General features: G+C 27.2%; 4 protein-coding genes across 4 annotated transcripts; 2 read left to right on the top strand and 2 right to left on the bottom strand.

Moving 5' to 3' along the window:
- Window positions 1-5,086: 5,086 nt before the first annotated feature.
- Window positions 5,087-6,415, bottom strand: LOC128957832 (ribose-5-phosphate isomerase-like). The gene is made up of 3 exons (XM_054303650.1): window positions 6,018-6,415; window positions 5,853-5,957; window positions 5,087-5,791 (listed from the first exon to the last, which is right to left on the bottom strand). The coding sequence occupies exons 1-3, from the start codon at window positions 6,210-6,212 to the stop codon at window positions 5,240-5,242; spliced, it is 852 nt and encodes a 283-aa protein (XP_054159625.1). The 5' UTR covers window positions 6,213-6,415; the 3' UTR covers window positions 5,087-5,239.
- Window positions 6,416-6,529: 114 nt separating this feature from the next.
- Window positions 6,530-8,206, top strand: LOC128957788 (U3 small nucleolar RNA-associated protein 15 homolog). Its single transcript, XM_054303605.1, has one exon. The coding sequence runs from the start codon at window positions 6,645-6,647 to the stop codon at window positions 8,175-8,177; it is 1,533 nt and encodes a 510-aa protein (XP_054159580.1). The 5' UTR covers window positions 6,530-6,644; the 3' UTR covers window positions 8,178-8,206.
- A 664-nt stretch (window positions 8,207-8,870) lies between these two features.
- On the bottom strand, window positions 8,871-12,017 carry LOC128957759 (cullin-4A-like). Its single transcript, XM_054303575.1, has 7 exons — window positions 11,506-12,017; window positions 11,138-11,427; window positions 11,005-11,078; window positions 9,690-10,929; window positions 9,347-9,625; window positions 9,123-9,275; window positions 8,871-9,062 (listed from the first exon to the last, which is right to left on the bottom strand). Exons 1-7 carry the CDS (start codon window positions 11,849-11,851, stop codon window positions 8,967-8,969), a joined length of 2,478 nt encoding a protein of 825 aa, XP_054159550.1. The 5' UTR covers window positions 11,852-12,017; the 3' UTR covers window positions 8,871-8,966.
- Window positions 12,018-12,647: 630 nt separating this feature from the next.
- Window positions 12,648-15,555, top strand: LOC128957587 (DNA excision repair protein ERCC-5-like). The gene is made up of 4 exons (XM_054303383.1): window positions 12,648-12,823; window positions 12,882-14,235; window positions 14,299-15,181; window positions 15,250-15,555. The coding sequence occupies exons 1-4, from the start codon at window positions 12,736-12,738 to the stop codon at window positions 15,553-15,555; spliced, it is 2,631 nt and encodes an 876-aa protein (XP_054159358.1). The 5' UTR covers window positions 12,648-12,735.
- The last annotated feature ends 230 nt before the right edge of the window (window positions 15,556-15,785 follow it).

The raw sequence follows: 15,785 nt of genomic DNA, 5'->3' as shown, positions 1-15,785 counted from the left end.
TTAAAATAACGTTAAAACTCATCAAAAAATAACATTATTTTAATTAAAATATTAAACTAAAAGATTAAAAATTACTTATTTGTTTAAAAAAGTAATCATATTACAATTTAAATAGAAATTTAAGATAGTTTAAAAAGTTAATAAATCAATAAATATTTATATTATAAAGTTTTTATTAATAATTTTTAAAATTTTAAATAAAAAATTGAAAATATTTTCAATTTTATAATAATATAACTAAAACTAACGAAAATTGAGTTAAATAATTAGTATTCAATCAATATTTGTATATAAATAACATTTAAAAAATAAAAATATATAACTATAAACATTAAGTATTATTTAAAAACTTAATTATGTTAAAAGTTAAAAATTATTAAAATACTAAAAATAACTCATAGTGTATCATTAATGCTTTTATCAACTATATTTAAATCTTAAATACATTATTATTTTATTTTTTGTTAAAATTTAAGTTAATAATTTTTTTTTAATTTTTTAAATATTTTTTTTGTTAAAATTTAATTTTTTTATTAATTTTAAATTTTTTTTTATTTTTGGAAATTTTATCTATTTTCCTGGGAATTTATACAGGAACTTATGGGAACTTTATGGAATTTACATGGGAATATTCGGGAATTTAAGGGAATTTTAGAAAATTTTCTCTTGACCCCCCCCCAAGATTTTTTGAGAATTTTGTAAATTTTACCCCGGTCTACCCCCCTAAAATCCAAAACCTTGCTTAACCGTGATATATATATAAGTTAACTTAAATTCATTGTTTATAATGCTCTGTAAAATTAAACGTCAAAAGATAAATGAATTATAATATAACTGTAAGGCATATAAAAACACTTTTCATTTAAAACTAACTTTACATTTAATTCAACAACAAAAAAATCTTTATTTTTTATAACATGAAATCGTTGTTTAAATTCTCAATAAAGTTATTCAACAAAAATAATGTAAACTAAATGTTATTTTAAAACTAAAAACATCAGTAAGCAATAGAAATGAAAATAATATTATAATTATAACTTATGGCAAATAGTGTAGTCATTGAATTGTCAACAACTTGCTTACTATTTGCTAATATTGTATTGTTTTTTAATTATCAACAATTATTATTATTACTATTATTAAAATTTATAATTGACAATAAATTTTAAAATTTTGATGCATTTAATATTAAACTTATGCTTTTGGCTTTAATGTATTTATTGATTAATAATTTTATTAGCAATAAAAATATTTAATGTAAATTATAACAGCTATGTATTCACGTCTTACACATGCCTTAACACAAAAACCCTTAATTGGTTTTAATATCAAATTTAGTTAATAACTAAAACTTAATTATTGTTTAATATTTTACGCCGTTTTATATGAAAAGAGGTGGAGTTGTATTAACCCAATTAATCGGTAGTTTAATTGGTTTGTCAATAATAACTTTTAGAAACAATTATTAAATTATATCGTATATGTTATCATTTAATTATTATTGATTGTAACCGATGTTCATTTAATAATGGTATATCTCAATCATGTATCATATAATGTATTATATAATATTAATATATTATATTAAAATGTTTATAATGTAATTATTAGACTCTATAATGAGTATTACGGAAATCCTTATACTTTTATATTATCTAATTATATATAAAATTATTTTGTTTTTAACATTTTAAAAAAATGAAAACTTTATTTAAAAGTTTAATAATAAATAAAAATAGTATTTAAGATTTTTATATTAAATATGAATTTTAATGTTAAAAATTATATTATTTTTTATGTAAAATTTGTTGAGTTTTTAAAATTCATTATTTCATTTTATGATTAAATCACTATAAATCTCATTGTGAATACATTGTATGCCAGCATTTAAATGATAAGCAAACTTCATTACAATTCATGAGTTTCCATGTAATCCACTATTGTTTTCAATTTATTGTAAAATTAATTGTTAGTTATTTGTTTATTTTGTTGTATAAATTTTTGCTTATTTTTGCAAACTGGTAGTTATTATAGTATAATATATTAATCAATCAATATATTATATTAATTAACTAATACAGTATATTATCATTTGTTAAACAATTTATAAAGTATTTAGAGAAAGTTATATCAATTATATAATAAATGCAATATAAATTTATAGTATTAATATGTACTACAAGTGTGTAAAACAAGTTTAAACTAATATTTATAAGTGTATTAATGAACTGAGCAAAAGATAATGACATTTTGATTTTTTAAATACAAATAACACTAATTATGTACAAAATGTATAATCCTTTAATTTTGTTATAATTAAAAACTTCATCAATAGTGTTGTTCGTAGAAATTTAAAATTTTGCAAAAACTTGTTAACTTAAGTTATATTTAATAAATAGATTTTTATATTTTTAAGTTTTTTAGAATAAATAAATTTTTTTATTTCTCTGTAGTTTATAATAAAACCTTTTAATTGACAGTGTGAACATTTTTTATTTAATTTAAGATCCAGGACAGTTTTTCGGAAAAATAGCATCTCTCACATGTTTTGGGGAGTATAAAAAACATTTTAATAAATTTTAACTCATATCAGCAATTATTTGAAAATTTTATAATTTTTTCAAATAGCACTATTGATAAAGTTTTAAATTAATTTAAAAAGGGTCACAATTTAAATAGTGTTATTTATATTCAAAAATCTACATATCATTATATTTTGCTCAAACCATTATTTAATATTAAATTCGTGTTATTATTATATATTTTTATTCAAATATTGAAAACTTAAAACTTAGTTAAAATAACTTTAGTTAAGACTTTAGAAATTAATACTGTTTTTCAAACAAATTTTTCAAATTTGTTTTATGGATTCTATATGTGTTTGGTGTCTTGATTTTCAAACTTCGAATTTTGAAATTCTGATTTCAGATTCAATTAGATCATCGAAAATAAGATATATCGGATCAGCATTCAAATTTTGATATCTCTTCAGGAACATAGAGAAAATGGCGGCCAAAGTACAAAAAAATTAGTTAAAAATTTTAAAGTTTAGATTTGAATAAAATATTAAAAGTAAGATATAGGAATCAGAATTAAAATTTTGATCTCTTCAGGAACAGAGAAAATGACGGATAAATTTTTAAAATTAAGTCTTAGTTATCAAAATTTGAGTTAAACATCTAAATGCAGTTAATTATAATATTAAGTTATAACAATAAATTATTTTATTATAAAATGGTTGATAAATATCCATAAATCAGCAGAAATATTGGATCATAAATATAGTTTCAATATAAATACGTTGTTATGAACATATTGTCAATTAATAGTTTAATAATATGTCTCTTATGAACTAATGGTTATCAGAAATAAATATTTTGTTTATATTACAATAACAAGTAATTTACGCAATAAAAATTTGTTTTAGATAATGCTTTCTAGCATTTTCAACTGGTTTAATTTTGAAATTTTTGATAAAAACCAATTGATATTTAATTCTAGAAAAGCATTGACAGAAAAACTTATAGAAAATATATGAAATTTTTGTGACTTAACTGATGTTATCTTATTCACAGTTTTCACTTCTATTTACACAATCCCTTAGTCATACAAATATAAGTTTATTGAAAACAAAAAATCTTTGTCTATCATAAATAAGTTTGGTTACAAATATTCAATTAAATCAATAATAATAATAATAATAATAATAATAATACAACTATATGATTTTTATACAATTTAACAAGATAAAATAAATGATAAAAATAACACTCCTATAAATGTATCATAATTTTTTTTAATTTTAGCGATAAGTCATTTTAAAATAAAATTAGAAACTAAATAATAATAAGTTGTTAACAACTGGACTAGATTTAGAAAGATTTCATATAACTAACAAATTTTATTTATTAACTTTTTTGTCTGACATTAGTTGACATATCATTTCATAAAAATATATATTAAATAACATTAAATTTTAATAAAATGCTATTTTATTATTTTAAATTATAAACATTTAATATTTGATTTACTACTTATACAATATGTTTACTGTAAAAATATTAAGTAATATTTATTTAAAAGAATGCAATCAAATAAAAGTATATTTAATCATTAGTTTCTTTTAAACTAAAATTAATTATAGACTCAAAACATTTTAAACATTTCTAAATACAATACAGTATTTTAAAGGTTATAACTTTTTATCTCAAATACTAATTTATAATACTGTATATACTGTATAATAATCTACTGTAATATCTGAATATAAAATGCTTTTCAAGTATTAATTTTAAAATTTTATTGATTATGTGATAAGTTTGTCACCTCTTTTAACCACAATCTCAATGATATGTAATCCATATGTAAATAAATAAATGTAAATATAATTGAATGACTCCAAGGAATATGAGTTATCATTATTTAAATTCAATTCATGAATAAGTTTTTTATTAAAACTATTTGAATGCAACATAATTTGTGAAACCTTTCAATTAATCAAATATTAGTAAATATTAGTCTAAGAAAAACAATCTTATTTTTAATATTTAATTTACAATTGAAACTGTGATTGTAATTAATAAATTTGTAAAAATTATTTAATAATATACAGTATTACTCTAAATTTGATAATTATGTTAAATGGTTAAAAATATTTAGTATAAAACTCTTAATTTCATTGCCTTTTTAATCCATTTTAGTAACAATTAATACCGTATATACAATATATGTGAATATATACTGTATATAATTATATAAAAAGATAAATAAACTTTTTAAAAAAATAATTGAAAGCAATTTGTATAAAACAATAAACGATTTGTCTGAGCAATAGTTTTTAGCTTTAAGTCAACGTATGATTATTATGTTATTAATGGTTATTTTGATTACTGAATATAACATAATTTGTTGAATAAAAGCTATATAAAAGCGATTATTGATTAATATGAGAAAACAATGAAATTGTTGAACCAATGGTTGAACAATATCTCATATATTGTACAATAGTATTGAAAGCACTATTTGATAACAAATTGTGAATATAATCGATGATATAGTCGTTAGATTGAGATTCAAGTGATTAAAGTGTCGGCATCTCATGATATGCACTATAAAAATCATTTATTCATTTAATAAAACTATTAAAATTCAGTGTAATATAAAAATGATTAAACATTTGTCTAATAATTAAAACATGATTTTAGCAATAATTGTAAATATATGTAAATATAAAAATTGACTATTTTTTGTTTAATGTTTTCACAGATCCATCATTTGATCCGAAATAAACAACAGAAGTCATATCAATGAAAAGTCCCGTTTCGACGACACCAGCAATCAGTTTGATTTTGGTGTTAACTTCAGTCCAATACTTTATATCCCTTTTTTCACTTTCATTGATTGGAAATATCCAATCAATTATGAAGTTTCCATTATCTGTGACTACAGGACCAGCTTTAGCTTTAGCCATACGAAGACATGCTTTTCCATTCAATTGTTGTTCCAATTTATTGATCACCACTTTATATGCCATTGGAATCACTTCAATAGGCAATCCTTTAGTCCAGTGTTGTCCTAAATATTGAGACTCTTTAGTACAATCGGCGACAATTATTAACTCTTTTGCAGCCATCGCTACAATCTTTTCTTGAGTGAGCGCTGCGCCGCCGCCTTTGATTAGAACCAATGTCTTGGTGTCCACTTCGTCGGCGCCATCAATGGCTACATCCAGATGTGTAGTCTCTTCCAAATCACTTAAACGCAATCCTTTTTCGCGAATCAATTGCTTTGACTGAAATCAAAAGTTTTATTAGATATCATTTGAAATGATGTGATAAGTGGTGGTAAAAGACCTGAAAAGAAGTGGGAATACATATGACATCCAATTTCTTTTGGACGATCCTCTCGACAGCAAATACTATAGTACTTCCGCTACCAATGCCTACATTCATACCATCCTATTATTGAACAAATATCATAAATAATAAATATCTTATGGATCAGCTCATGGGTCACACCTTTAAGTGATTGTCAACCGCTTTAAAAGCGGCGTCTCTTTTGGCTAAAGCAAAGACATCAGGATTTGCAGTCATTATTGATCTTTGATTTGAATATCGACTAAATTTGACTAAATTAGTGTAAGACTTGTCACCAAAAGTCACTGTAAAACCCGTTGACAACAGTGTTGTAAACCTTGAGGTTATGCTTAACATTGACTCATATTTACAACAACTGGTGTTTGACTTTCAATGCAAACAATGCATTGATTTGTGTTTAATGTAAAACATATATCAATTGAATTGACATTTAATTTGAGGAAAACATTGATTTCAATGTATTTTTGTATTACTTTTTCAAAACCAAAACCACTTTCAAGTAATCTATGCTTTCATTGACTATAAGTCTGTAAATACTATCATAATATGAGTTGATTTTTAAATAAATTGTGTTATAAATAACGTCAAAATACAGACAAAAACATGTATTGACTTTATATTAAATGGACTTTATATCTGTTTGACGTAATTGATGTTTAAAACATTTATTTGTGTTTTGATGCAAAACAGGTGAAACACGTGGTGTTGGAAAAGACATACATCTGAATCAATTTCGGTGACAATACATGTGATCGACTCATTACAGACATGACTGACTTCAAGACAACAACTCTGGCAACTTTGCCATCAATTGTTGAACCTCTGAGTGATTCGGCAAAGTATTGGCAAAATTTGTTAGATTCGGCAAAAGTGGCCAAAGAGTTTTCGGGTATCAATTGCATGGATATTGGCCAACACTCTCACGATATTTTGGTGACCTCTTCATCACGACTGGCACTCTATGAATACTATAGTATGGAAGTGAAACGATCCTTCTCTGCCCCGAACTTTGTACAACTATACGGCGGAACATATCGTAAATCAGATTCAAAACTTATTGTCTGTGGCGGTGCTGACGGTGTAGTCAGAGTGTGGGACATCACTAATAGTAAGCCATTGAGAGCTTTGGGTCTCAATAGCAAACACAAGACATTAAAACATTCATCAGCTGTTAGAAGAAGTCATTTTTCGGGTAATTCAAATGTCATCTCATTTGGTGACGACTATCACATCAAAGTTTGGGACATTACTGAAGAAGCACTTATCACGACATTTGGTGACAATAAGAGCGCACACAATGACTACATTAGGGCCTCATATGTCATGGATAACTCGTCAACAATTGTTTCCGGTTCTTATGACCAAACAGTAAAAGTTTGGGATCAAAGATCACCACTGAAGACGGTAAATGAGTTTAACTTTGGATCACCCGTTGAATCTATTACTGTCCGTAATATGATGGCTATAGCTGCCGGTGGAGACGCTATAAAGATATATGATTTGATTGCTGGAAAGGTTTTGAAAACTTTATCCAAAACACATCATAAGACCATAACTTGTGTCTATAATTACGGTCAATATTTGTTGACCGCATCAATTGATGGACATCTTAAAGTTTATGATAGCAATTTTAATATCGCCACATCTCTCACATATACACCATCACAACTACTCTCTTGTGCTTTGGATGATAAAGTACTCGCTGTCGGTGCAAATGATGGACTCTTTTCTGTCAATAAATTTAAGACAGAAGAACAACAACCGATTGACAAATATAATAAACGCTTCAGAAATCGTTATTTTAACGGACAGTTAGTTGACTCGGAGACAAATAAGAGAAAAATAGATTATTTGGAACAATTCGTTGTCGTTAAAGGAAAACACAAATATCAGAAATTGTCGAAACATGAAGAAGCGCTTAAAAAGTTTAACCACACATCAGCTCTTAACACAGTTCTTAATAAACACAGCAATGAACCGGAAGTTATCGTAAGTTTTATGCAAGAATTGATTAGAAGAGGAGCCTTAAGAGCAGCTCTGGCCGCCAGAAATGATAAACAACTTCGACCTATATTTAGATTTTTGTTAAATTACTTTAAGGACCCGAGATTTAACCGTATATTAGTGGATGTGGCGCTAATGCTAAGTGATCTTTATATGAACCAAATTAACAGATCCGATGAAATTAGATATTTGTTTAATAAACTTAATTCTGTGGTTAATTTGGAACTCAATTGTGTCCAACAAATGCTTTCAATTTCCGGTCAACTCTCGGCTATTGTAAATTCATCGATTAGTTAGTAAACAATAAATTATTTTAATATGTGTTTGTAATTAATTATTAATTGTTTAGATCGTTAATAAAATATTTGAATTTTCTAAAAAAATTTTACCTGTAATTTAAATAATGGCTTAAAGGCCTCTAAAATGTATGAATAGTGAAGAATAAAGTACTGTATATTTAGAAAATGGGTTCCTGTGCTTCTTGTTGTGGATCTGATAAGAAACCCAAAGATAAAAGAGCCGACACATTAAAATCACAAGAGACGGGTAGTTCAAGCAAATACAGGTTTGCAAAGAATCATGTATTTCGATTCATACCATCCTTACCACCGCCCGATCCCTTACCAAAAAATACATCGTTCTTGGAATGGATTAAACCTGAGTTACAGACAGAGATTGACAAAATTATGACCACTTCAGAGTATGAGGCCATTCAACTCAATAGACTTCTTAAATTAAGACATGAGTCTAACAATACATACAGTGCTTCCAAATCTATTAGCGGTGATTACAGTCAACACCAATAAGTGTAGACTAAGTATTATTTAGTAATAGATTTCAAGATATATGGTATAAGACTCATCAAAAATATGTATTAAAAGATTTCCAAAATTTATTGAAAATCATTTTATAATTTTATTTAATAACAAAGAAATAAAAGTAATAAAATGCATTTTATTTATTTATTAAATGAAAGTTAAATATGCGTCACTTATTTGCCAAACTATATTATACTTATCATCAATTGATTACAATATCATAAATATTCAAATTATACAATCATTTAGTTTCACATTTTTACTTATCTTAAGCCACATAATGATACAAATTATTATTTTCTTTATCTCTCTCGAGATAATCCCTTTCAATAAGACTTTCGATTCTCTTTTTCAGATCCGCGGGCTATAAGACAAAAGGATAAAATTGATTCATAAATAAAGATAAATAAAAATAAAATATTACTTTAACGGGAAACTTGAGCTGATCGTAGAGTTCAGTCAAAAGGAGATTATGGGTCAGTGTTTTTCTTGTCTTCATTATACGAACAATGGCGGCATCGATCTGGTATTGTCTGTCTTGAAAGACCCTCTCCTGAGTGGTTGCCTGTTCTTCTTGCTATTTACCGAAATTAATTAATTATTAATAAATTATTATCAGTTATTTGTGTGAAAATGATAAAAACCAACCGTTTCTTTGAGTTGTATTTGGTTTATTTTAATTCTAAACAATTTATTTTTAAATTCTATATTGAAAGCGAATCTGTCGTCATCCAAGACATCCCTTCCCTTAGGAATCTTTGTTAGGACTCTAGCCTTTCCACACGCCAATGACTGCAACGTACGGCGTAACTCACTGTCCTCTATAGATGTCGATTGTTTTATATCATCTAAAGACAGTTCGTCGCAATCATTGAACAAAAGCAAAACTAATGCCTGAAATAGTGAGACCTGAAGTTCTTTATTCCCCTAAAAATTATATAAACATTCAATGATTATTGTTTTGAAATAATCCAAAAATAATTACACGAACCGCTGTAAAGCATGCTTTGAGGACACAGTGACCTAAGTTCGGCTGCCACTGAAGTTTACGTCCGCTATGTTTCGATAGATAAAATCTTTTAAATATCTCCTGATAGTCAACCATTTCTGAGGACATATGTACTTCCATTGGCTGATAGGTTGGCCAATAACCCATTGTTAATATATTTACATTCATTTCAATGGAACCGTTAGGTTTGGCATTATTAAGATATTGTTTGAAGTTCAACATCAGTTCTTTAGAGAGTTCCATATCTTTGAACATTCCCTCTAATTTTGATGTAAAGGCTGCCCCGCATTCCTGCTTAAGCTTTGAAAGCATAGACTTTTCCGCGTCAACTGAAGCAGACTTTCCCACTAAAAGTCTTTTTGCTAAATCTTTTTTATAAAATGCTTCGAAAACATCTTTTCCGTGAATAAAACGAAACAAAACCATAATTTTATCCAAAAGTCTTTCCAATTCCTCTTCTGTCGCCTCTTTATTACCGGCTCTTAGTTTTGAATCAACAAACTTAGCGATCAATTCCGCCGGTTTGTTAGCTCTCTGGTTAATGAACTGTTCAAACGCTTCTTTCAACGAATTTGTAAACTTTTCATTTTTAGTGAAACATTGATTCGACACTAAATCCATTTGATCCTTAAAGTCGAGCAATTCTTGAACCATAGTCTTATCTTTTTCAGGACTCGTGACAATCACTTTTCCTTTTTTTTTAATATATTGATTAAAGTGTAAACACAACTCTCCCAAACCCTCCTTCACTCTACTCAATAAATTATACATCAGAGACAAATCAGAAGCACGATTGGCGTCTAACAACTGATCCAATCCTTTTGATAATATGTTTGGCAAATGTTCAGAAATCAACTGTTTTTCCACTGTTTGTATTAATGGTTTGCGCGTTGAATGATCTAAATAGTGAAGCAATCGCTCCCATTCTTCATTGACTCGTTTGTCAACGTGTATCAAATATTCCGGTACTTCCATGGATTGCATCAATCGTTGTCCTTCAGCTGCATATAGCTGTTCCGTCGATTGCAAAAATCTTATTTCAAAAGCGTTTCGATATATTGACAAATCGGAAAGCATTCGCAATAAACTCTTAAGCAATCCTCTATCGACTGCCTCACCATTTCTTTCACTTTCAATCAACTTTAACAGTCCGTCAACTGTTCGGATCTGAACTATAGTGTCGTTTGTAATGTATTTGCGAAACATTTCTAATCCCATATCCCTATAATTTCAATATTTCATTAAATATATTTCATTTAATTTCATAATATAATTAAAAAATATGAATAAAACTAACCAAATGGATAGGATTTGTGCTGTTTGTAGTACATATGTCCGGTCAAGATATAGAAAAATACTCCGAATCATTATCTGTTAAAATAATAATAATACAAATTATAAATTTATACAAACATTCAAACATTGCTTACCATTTGATTACAATGTGATTGCCAACAATTATTCATTAATTTCAGATAAGAGAGGTGATCGACATCTGCATTAAGGAACTGCACCACACAGTTCTTCACATGAATCTCGACTAAAGACTCTAATTGTTTATACAGATCGGGTGACATCTTATGAAAACACAGATTTCCAACTGCTTGATACAATTCTTCCAATGAAGTACTAACCGGTTCCGACTTCTGGATGGCCACAACTGCTTCCTTCAATCGATCCCATGTATGAGTCGAGTAGTTTTCCGGCAATTTTGGCTTTTCTTTAATTGTCAGTCAAATGAGTAAATCATTAAATATATAATAAATTAAATTATTTATCAAATCTATTGATAACTCACCGAAATTTTTAATAATCAATTTCTTTGCCGCTCCAGGTTTGGCGTTAGTAGTGGTCAGTGGCGTCTGTTTATTGATACCATTGGATGACAAGGAATACCTCTGATTTTGATTGTTGACAGCAATTGTGTTTTCACTCATTTTATCACTGATTAGGTAGTCTTGATGGTCAAGACGTTGTCTTTTATAGCAAAGACTATTATTAGTGTTCAATGCTTTTCGTTTATCACTCAATGTCTGCAAAGTCTGTGAACGGACTGTCACTTCAACGCAGTTATTGTCTTTCAATTGGCACTTGTCTTGAGTCGACACCAATCTCTTAGATGTCGATGCATTCAATTGTGACATTCGTCTGACCACTACTTAAGTTACAAACACAACAATATATTAATGATTGACTCATTAAATGTTGGATCCAATCATTGATATGAAAAGACAATGATATCACCAAAATGTGTGAACAAAGTGTTTGTTGTTTTTGTTTTGATCGACACTTAAGACAATAATAATAATAATGAATGAAATGAATGACTGATTGTGTGATTCAATGCATTCAATAATTTAATGCTTTTTTCACTAAATTTCAACAATACATTCAACACATTATTTAACACATGTTTAGTATTTTATATAAACATAATGTGGACCTAAACTATGTATAAAATGCGTGGAATTAATATCACAATCAATGTATGAAACAGTATTATAACGTATTGTATATAGACTTACCAAAAATAATTATTATAATCCTGTATTTTATTATATTAATAAAAATTCTCCCATACATTCATGTACTGTACATTAATTTTTTAAATATACTTACATATAATTATAAATATATTATAAATCATAATATATATTATTTAATAATATTTAACTAATTTATGTTAATGAAATAAAAGATTTTTAAAATTTTATATATTTTATATTTTGTGGTTTGTTTATATTTTAATGTCTATAAATTTATTAAATTTATTTTTAAAATTAGTTAAATTCTTATTATTTTACATTTAAATTAAATCATAAATTTTGTTAAATAATTTATATGATATATAACTATTAATATTATAATAATTGAATTACAATTAACATTGAGTACCAAATGTGTGTCTTTATTGTGAATAAAATATGAATTACTGTACATTCAGTCACTCTTATTGTATGTTTTGTTTAAGAATTAAAAGACAAGAACTGTATTATCGGTGATAATAGTCTTGAATTAGTGGTCAGCGATGGGTGTGACGGGTCTGTGGAGTGTTGTGGACAGTGTCGGACATCCCATCAATTTAGAGACTTTGAACAACAAAGTGATTGCTATCGGTTTGTACACTATTTGTCTAATTATTATCACTAAAACTTTAAATAATTTTATTGATAGATATCTCTGTTTGGATCCATCAGTCGATTAAAGGTTTTCGGACAAAAAATGGTGAATCGGTGGCCAACGCTCATGTGTTGAGTCTCTTTCACCGAATATGTAAACTCTTGTTTTACAAAATAAAACCCGTCTTTGTTTTTGATGGTCGCTGTCCTGAACTCAAGAAAAACACAATCTCTAAGAGAGCCGAACAGCGGACTAAAGCTGTCGACAAAAGCCGTCAATTGTCACTCAAAGTACTCAAAAATTATATATCATTACAATTACCAAAAGATAGTACAAAACAATTGACAACTGATGACTGTTTGCCATCTCTTGAGTCATCAATATTTCAATTACCAGATAATCAAAGTTTTAAAATTTATCAAGAATTAAGTGATCGACAAAACGATAAAAACCAATTGCAAGAGTTTAGTGATGATTCAGATGACGATATTGAACCAAATATTGCATTTACTTATAATCATTTGCAAGATATTGATTCAATTGACTTCAATTCAACTGATTTTAAGAATTTGCCGCCAAATATCAGATATGAACTTTTGAATGAATTAAAGCAAAAATATAAAGGATATCGAAATATGGATGAAATGCCTAAAGAATCAAATGATTTCTCCTCATATCAAATGCAAAGACTTATTAAAAAACGAAGTCTTCAGTCAAAAATCGAAGATACAATTAATCAATTGAATGGACAGCACTCGGAGGACATCATTGAAAACTTTGGTAAAAAAGATTTCTGTTTTGAGAGCAAATCAAATGCCGGACGACTGATGTCTGATGAAAACACAAGATATTTATTTTTGAAGAAATCGCAAACAAATTCTGTAAATACAGATTTACATCAAAAGGATAACAAAAATCAATTAAATAGTTTATTAACTAAAGAAACAAATGTTTCTTCAGTGTCTAAAGACAAAGACACGGTTGAAGAATGTATTATTGTTTCAGATGAGACATCAGATGCTGACAGTGAGTTTGAGTGTATCAGAAATTTGGACACAAATAAAGTAAAAGATAATACTAATGAATGTAATTATGGCGTCAATTGTATAAAGAGTGACAAACAAAAAGATGAAGAATATATAGATTCACTTAATCATGAAATTGATTTATCAGATAAAAGTGATTCTGAAAATGAGTGGCAATTAAGTGAAATTAAATCAATTGTTTTTAAAAATGAAATACAAAATTCATTAAAAAGCAGTTATGATAATGAGATAAAAAATATTATTACCGGTAATACAAATAATTTTACAAAAATTAAAACCATTGAAGTGAATAGCGATTCAAACGACGATGATTTTGAAGTTTGTTCAGAAAATCGCATTAAAGATAATAACATTCAAAATATGTTTAGATTTCAAAACAAATTAAATAATAATTTAGATAAAACTTTACAATTAAATAATGATTTAATTGATGGAGAAAAGTGTAGTTCAAGTCAACGATCGTCTCAATTGACAGAAAATGAATCAAAAGTTAGCTTAAAGTCAAATAATAATAATATCAGTGATTTGTCAAAAACCAGTTCTTCAAAATCAATTGAACTAAATCAAAGTGAATCGAGTTTACGGAAAGAAATTATTCAATCAATGAATGAAATGTATAAACAAAACCGTTTGGCCAATCATACGACAGATCAGATGATGAAAGACTGTCAACAATTACTTCAACTTTTTGGTATTCCTTATGTCTTGAGTCCTACCGAAGCAGAAGCTCAATGTGCGACACTTGAAGAGTTGGGTCTAACTGATGGCACCATTACTGATGATAGCGATGTGTTATTATTTGGCGCACAAACTGTTTATAAAAATTTTTTCACTACAAGTAAATATGTGGAGCTTTTTAAAGCCAGTGATATAGAGAGTAGATTTGGTTTATCCCGATCTTCATTGATATGTATTGCAATGCTTTGTGGCAGTGATTATACTGATGGTGTCAATGGAGTCGGAGCCGTAACTGCTGTTGAAATATTAAGTGAATTTCCCGGCGATGGCATAAAATCTCTCATTAATTTCAAAGATTGGTTAAAATTAAGGCAAACATCGAAAGACAAAAGACCTGATAATTCGATTCGCAAGAAGTTCTTAAAGTTGAAGTTAAACGACTCGTTTCCTAATCGCGTTATTTTTGATGCTTATATGAATCCAACAGTTGATAAGTCAAAAGAAAAGTTCTTGTGGTCCATCCCTCGTCTCGATGAACTCAGAGACTATACAAGACATCACTTTGGATGGTCTCTCGAGAAGACTGATTCGATATTACTTCCCATTATGAAGAAAGTAAATGAAAAACAAGTATAATAATTCATTTATACTATTGTTATATTTATTTAACTAATTTTTTTATCGTTAATTAATTTCAGACCCAAATGACTATCGATAGTTACTTTAAAATTCAAGTGCAAACCAAATATATATCTCAGGCCAGCAAACGATTAAATACAGCAATTAATAAATTGAGTGGAAAAGAGTCGATACCCGTGACATCAATTGCCAAAACATCAACAATAACTAAATTAATACAAAAAGTTAAAAATCAGAGAAAACGTAAGCAAACGAGAAATTATAAAAATGATACTAAAGTGAGTCAAAAGCGTAAAATGTTATCAAATTCATCAAAACCTCAAAATGAAATCAATTTATCTGAAAGTAGCAGTGAATCCGAATAAACTAATTTCTGTTTATTTACTATTTTGCTATAGTTTTAAATATTTCTAATAAATTTGTGTATTTATACAGTAAATGGTTTAAAATGAGACAATTATTGCTCTAAAGTTAACTACAGTTTGTTTAGATAATTCTTTTATTGTAATTCTATTAAATTATATACTTTTTTAATTCTTGAATATTATTTAATATTGAAATGTACTGTAATTTTATAGTTTATATTTTTAAATAA

This window comes from Oppia nitens, unplaced genomic scaffold, assembly GCF_028296485.1.
Source record: "Oppia nitens isolate AA-2021 unplaced genomic scaffold, nextdenovo-longstitch-racon4-pilon3 scaffold13_pilon_pilon_pilon, whole genome shotgun sequence".
In the NCBI taxonomy this organism is placed as follows: domain Eukaryota; kingdom Metazoa; phylum Arthropoda; class Arachnida; order Sarcoptiformes; family Oppiidae; genus Oppia; species Oppia nitens.
This window is presented reverse-complemented; position numbering and strand designations above follow the sequence as displayed.